The sequence below is a fragment of the Gekko japonicus genome, unplaced genomic scaffold, assembly GCF_001447785.1.
Source record: "Gekko japonicus isolate JY-2015 unplaced genomic scaffold, Gekko_japonicus_V1.1 scaffold2853, whole genome shotgun sequence".
Taxonomy (NCBI): Eukaryota; Metazoa; Chordata; class Lepidosauria; order Squamata; family Gekkonidae; genus Gekko; species Gekko japonicus.
The window spans coordinates 84,857-91,074 of record NW_015171588.1 but is presented as its reverse complement, the minus strand read 5'-3'; the positions used below and the strand labels follow the sequence as shown (position 1 = coordinate 91,074).

The window sequence follows — 6,218 nt, the reverse complement described above, 5'->3', positions numbered from 1 at the left end:
TTCGAGAAAACTGCCAAATGGGTGCTCCCCTCTGCTAGTAGGGTTACCTGCTCCATTTTGGGAAATGCCTGGAGATTGGGGGTGTGGGGCCTGAGGAGGGCAGGGTTTGAGGAGGGGAGGGACTTCGATGGGGTACCATGCCACAGAGTCCGCCTTCCAAAGCAGCCATTTTCTCCAGATGAACTGATCTCTGTCACCCGGAGATCGTTGTGATCCCAGGTGACCTCCAGCCACCACCTGGAGGTTGGCAATTCTCTCCATTGCTCCTTTCCATTGTCATGGACAGAGGGCATAGACTTGCTTAATTATTAAAATAGGTACAATCGGAAGTAAAAAGCAAGGGCCCTGCGTTTGTTACTCCACTCAGTCTTCAGTTAAAAACCTCATGCGCGGGGGATCCTGATATGTACATATAGGGTTGCCAGACTCCGTGGGGCCTGGAGATCTCTCAGATTTACAACTGAACGCTAGACTACAAAGATCAGTCCCCCCGGAAAAAAACGGCTGCTTTGGAAGGTGGACTCTATGGAATTATGCCTCTCTGAGGTCCTTCCTCAAACCCCGCCTTCCTCAGACTCTAATCCCCCCCCCAATATCCTTCCTGGCAGCTAACCCCCCACCAGCCAGTTTGGTGTAGCGGTTAAGTGCGTGGACTCTAATCTGGGAGAACCGGGTTTGATTCCCCCACTCCTCCACTCGCACCTGCTGGATGACCTTGGGCAAGCCTTAGTTCTGATAAGAGCTGTTCTTGAAAAAGAGCCGTTTCTGGCAGAGCTCTCTCAGCCCCACCTCCCTCACAGGCAGTGTTCCTCTAAGCTGAGTGAGTGTGACCTAGCTCACAGTTTTTTAGCCTCCGGCTCACGCATTTTTGTCCTAGCTCAGGAAGGAGGGCCCCAGAGCAAACTAATTTATGCAGCTGCCAACTCGCTCACTCACAACTTTATGGCCAGGAGCTCCCAAAGTAGAATTTTGTTCACAAGACTCCACAACTTAGAGGGAACATTGCACAGGGTGTCTGTTGTGGGGAGGGGAAGGGAAATGAGTTTGTAAGCCGCTCTGAGACTCCTTTGGGCAGTGAAGGGCGGGGTATAAATCCAATCTCTTCTTCTATATGTAAGGCTTGAGGAAGTGTTTCAATGTATCTGAAGCTTAGGAAAGCTTATAGGTAAAGGTTCCCTTGCTCGAAAGCCAGTCGAATCCGACTCTAGGGTTGCGGTCCTCATCTCCGTTTCAAAGCCGAAGAGCCAGCGCTGTCCGAAGATGTTTCCGTGGTCATGTGGCTGGCATGACGAAACACCAAGGCGCACGGAACGCTGTTACCTTCCCACTGAAGTGGTACCTATTTATCTACTTGCAATTTCTTGCTTATACCCAGGATTAAACTTTGTTGGTCTTAAAGGTGCCCCTGGACTCAAACTTCGTTCTACTGTTTCAGACCAGCACATCGACCCACCCAAATCTAACCAAATATCCAGGAATTTCCCAGCATGGCAACCCTACGAGTCCCGGCCCCCAAGTTCTGCCCAGTCCACTGGCTGTACCTCTCTGGCCGTGCACTTACAGTCAGCTGGAGGGTTGTGCGCGATCCCATCCCGCAGAGCTCTGGGAACCTGTCCTTCCGTGGGGCGTCTTGGCTTGTGCAGTAAGGAAGAGCTGGGTCACCTCCTCGCCTGGCAGCCTCCCCGCCCCATTCCCCACGCCATAAAACACACTCTTTAGACATTGCACTTTATTTACAAAGCTTTAATAGAGCAGCGAGGCAGGCTGGAAGGGGTGTTGCGTGTGTGCCGGGGAGTGGTCAAAGGGCACAGAAAGTGAGAGAGAGAAAAAACAACTTCAACTATACAAGTGGACTGGATCTTGAGCCTTCTGCTTTGGGAGAGATGAAGGGAATGGCGGGGGGGGGCAGTGTGAGAGAGGGAGGCTGGAGGTGGGCCTGTCCTGTCTATGCCGCCAATCTGAATCCAGCAGCGAGATACCCGGCCACTGGTACATTTCCAAAGTCAGTTTCCAGGAAGTGGAATGGGGAACTCTCTCTCTTCCAACTGCCTGGATTCCTTGGATCAGGGGTCATTTCCTGCAGGAGTGCACAGGAGCAGAACTCCGGCAGTAAAGAGCCCAGGGGGCGGGCACATGCAACAAGCCCCACCCCCTGCTCCCAGCAGCCCTCAGTCAGAGCAAGAAGCAGCCAGGTAAGCTGCAGAGCCCCCCCACCCAAGGCCCAAAACAGTCCAGTGGCACCTTTAAGACCAGGTTTTATTCAGGTACAAGCTCTCCCTCCTCTGCGAGGACAGACCTGCACGTTCCCCCCCCAAATAGCTAGCGATCCAAACCAGTCCAGTGGAGCCTGAGCGGTGGGTGTTGCCTTCTGACAGACGTCCAGTGATGTCAGGGGGTGTGGCATATGCAAATCAGTTATGCTAATGAGTTATGCTAATGAACTCCTGCACCTCTTTTTCTACGGAATGACCCCTGTGTTGGATGAAACTGGAGTCCGCAGGCAATTTACAGACACGCACAATTTGTCCCAGCCTAAGATTGGGGAGGGGCTGTGGCTCCGTGGCAGAGCATCTCCTTGGCATGCAGAAGGCCCCAGGTTCAATCCCCGGCATCTCCAGTTAAAAGGACCAGGAAGTAGGGTGATGTGAAAGACCACCACCTGAGACCCTGGAGAGCCACTGCCAGTCTGAGTAGACAATACTAACTTCAATGGACCAGAGGTCTGATTCCAAAGGCGGCTTCGCATGGATTCATGAGGCATAATCTGGGAGAACCGGGTTTGATTCCCAACTCCTCCACTTGTACCTGGCTGGATGACCTTGGGCAAGCCATAGTTCTGACAAGAGCTGTCCTTGAAAAAGAGCAGTTTCTGTCAAGAGCTCTCTCAGCCCCACCTACCTCACAGGGTGTCTGTTGTGGGGAGGGGAAGGGAAAGGAGTTTGTAAGCCGCTCTGAGACACCTTTGGTTAGCGAAGGGTGGGGTATAAATCCAATCTCCTCCTCCTCCTCCTCCACTGCGGGTGGAGCCCTCTGAGGAAGGGAGCTCTGACGCAGGGAAATTTCTACTCGAATAAATTGTAGAAAGTCTGAGACCCGTGCCCCTGCAAGACAAACAAAGTTTAATTTGGGCTATAAGCTTCCGTGCACGCACATGAGAGCTGACACCCAGAATTAAACTTTGTTGGTCTTAATTGGAAGCTGTCGGTCTTAAAGGGGCCGCTGGGCTCAAACTTCGTTCTGTTGCTTCAGACCAAGACGGCGACCCCACCTGGAATAAATTGTGTTTTGTCTTCAGAGCGCCACTGGGACCCTGCTTTATTTTGATGCAAACAGGCTAGCCTAGCTACCCTTCTGGAAGGTGCCCCTGGACTGACTTCAGACTTATGGACTCAGTGAAGGCCCGGGGCCAACGGCCTGGCAAACCCCAGTTGCAGAATTCCGAGGGTTGCTGCTCACTAGGGGGCGGAGCCTGGGGAGGGCAGGGCTTAGGGAGGGGAGGGGCCTCTGCTGCAGGGTAGAATGCCAGAGAGTCCACCCTTGAAAGCAGCCGTTCTCTCCAGGGGGACTGATCTCTGGCAACCAGAGAAAAGGTGTAATGGTGGGAGATCTCCAGGCCCCACCTGGAGGCTGGCACCCGACCTTCGAAGCTGTCCTTTTCTCTGGGGCAGTCAATTCCTGTGGTCTGGAGACCTGTCGTAAACTGCCGGAGAACACCAGGCCCCACTTGGAGGTTCTATATCAAGGAAACAAACGCTGTGATAAAAATGACATTGGCATTTAATAAATCCTAGGAACATCAATTTGTATATATCAAATAAGACTTTGCAATGTTACTAAGGAGATTCTAACATTCTCAAGGGAAGTCCAACATCCTCAATGAGCACCTTCCAACATAATAGGATTACTCCTGGGGAAGACGGGTGGAATGAGTTTTTCCCCGGGGGCTCATTGAAGATGTTGGACTTTCCCTTGAGAACCTGAAAATTGGCTAAAGATTTGGAAATCTATTAAAGTTATGAGGGCTACTAGCTTTAAAGAAAATGTTTTCAAAATGTTTCACAGATGGTATTGGCCACCAGAAAGAATAGCAAAATGTTATGCAAATTGTTCCAACATTTGTTGGACATGTAAAACAAGTGTTGGAACATTTTATCATATGTGGTGGCGATGCACAAAAATACAGAAATACTGGAAATCTATCCAGAAAGTAATACAGGAAATGGCAAAAGTGAAACTTGATTTAGTGCCGGAAATATTTTTACTTAACATAATTCCAGAACATCTTAATTACAATGAAAAGCACTTAATATTATGTATAATAACTACAGCTAGGATACAATGGGCAAAATATTGGAAGCAAGATAATAACCCCAAATGAGATGAAGTAATAGAGAAACTGATGGGAGTCGCTGAAATGGATAAATTGAATGTAATGTTACAGGGGAAAAACGAAGAAATTTTTGTAAAAAGATGGGGCGGGGTGTGTGGCCTTATGACACACTTCCGTTGATGTCAGGGTGTGTGGCCTTATGACACACTTCCAGTGATGTCAGGGGGTGTGGCATATGCTAATGAGTTATGCTAATGAGTTCCCCTAGCTCTTTTTCTACGAAATGACCCCTGATAAATCCAATCTCTTCTTCTTTGATATACCAATTGATGTTCATGGGATTTATTAAATGCCAATGTCATTTTTATCACAGTGTTTGTTTGTTTGATCTATTTCCCTGTAACTAGTGATCCCTTCTTTGGTTTACCCACCTGGAGGTTGGCAGCCCTATCTGAATGGAGGTGCACAAAAGCATAAGGATATCGCAGTGCCGGATCGGACCAAACATCCGTTTAGTCAAGCACTGAGCCTCAGCCGGTGACCTGCCAGATGTCACCCGGCCAGCCACAAGGAGAGGTGGCTCCCCTCGGTCCTTTGCCACTGGCACCTGGCCACCCAAGGTAGCCTGCCCCTGACCCTGGAGGATCCATTCCCTGCTACGCGTCTTTCGGGGTGCCCTTCCTTCTCCCTTCCTCCACGCCACATGATTCACTGAACACAAAACCAAGCACGGCCAAATGAAATACAAAGTTTAAAACAGAAATAAAAGGATAAAAGAGAAAGAAACGATCCAATCGGTCTTGGTGGGAAATGGGAGTTCCCGGTATACGGGAGGGTCTCCCGGTATGTCTCCTCTTCCCCTCCGGTGTTAGGTGGTGGTGCGGATAGGGGGAGGGGAGGAGCGGGTTTCCAGGTCAGCGGCACAAGGAGGTCTCTCTTCCCATCCGGACTGACTCAGTTCCGCGACGTGATCTATAGAAGGGGGGGGGGGAGAAAAAGATTATGGCGAACGTTCACTTAACAACATAGCAATATATCGGTTCATTCTTCAACGGGCAGGCAGAAATCTTGACTCAGTTCCGCGACGTGATCTATAGAAGGGGGTGGGGGGGAAAAGATTAAGGCGAAAACGTTCACTTAACAACATAGCAATATATCGGTTCATTCTTCAACGGGCAGGCAGAAATCTTCTGCTTTCTTTATTGCTCTTGGATGTGTCATTTCTCTGCTGGCATTGGACTCTGCCCTTTGTTGCTTTATACTCGTTTTATTCTTTGCGTACATACTGAACCAAAAGGCAGAATATAGTAAACAATAGGAAAAAAAGGGGGGGGGTGTCGAGAAGAAGCACGACGAGGACTTAATATGTGCCCAGGAGTCAGATCCTGGTGCCAGAATGTTCAGCATGCAAGCAGAGAGCAACTGGAACCCCTACCCTTAACCTCATCATATACTTCGGAACTGCAAGCAGAGAGCAACTGCCAGCCCCACCCTAAACCTCATCATATACTTCGGAACAGGAGGAAGGTTAAGAGCGGGAGAGTCAGGGGGAAATGGGAGAAGAGGAAGAAATCTGCCTGTCTAAGCCCACATAGAGGGCCACAGTGGCTCAGAGGTTAAGACGCTGAGCTGCAGACCGGAAGGCTGGCAGGCCGGGACCCGAGTGCGACGTGACGGAGTGAACTCCCGTCTCTGGCACCAGCTCCTGCCAACCTAGCAGTTCGAAAGCAAGAAATTGCAAGTAGATAAATAGGGACCACTTTGGTGGGAAGGGAACAGCGTTCTGTGCGCCTCGGCATCTAGTCATGCCGGCCACATGGCCACGGAAACGTCTTCGGACAGTGCTGGCTCTTCGGCTTGGAAATGGAGATGAGCACCACCTCCTAGA

General features: G+C 50.2%; 1 protein-coding gene across 1 annotated transcript in view; it reads right to left on the bottom strand.

The window, feature by feature from the left end:
* Nucleotides 1-5,198: 5,198 nt before the first annotated feature.
* PPP1R1B (protein phosphatase 1 regulatory inhibitor subunit 1B) overlaps nucleotides 5,199-6,218 on the bottom strand; it is an 82,914-nt gene continuing 81,894 nt past the window's right edge. Inside the window, exon 8 of the mRNA XM_015419854.1 lies at nucleotides 5,199-5,302. Coding sequence (XP_015275340.1) covers nucleotides 5,199-5,302 — 104 coding nt within the window. The remainder of the gene's footprint in view (nucleotides 5,303-6,218) is intronic.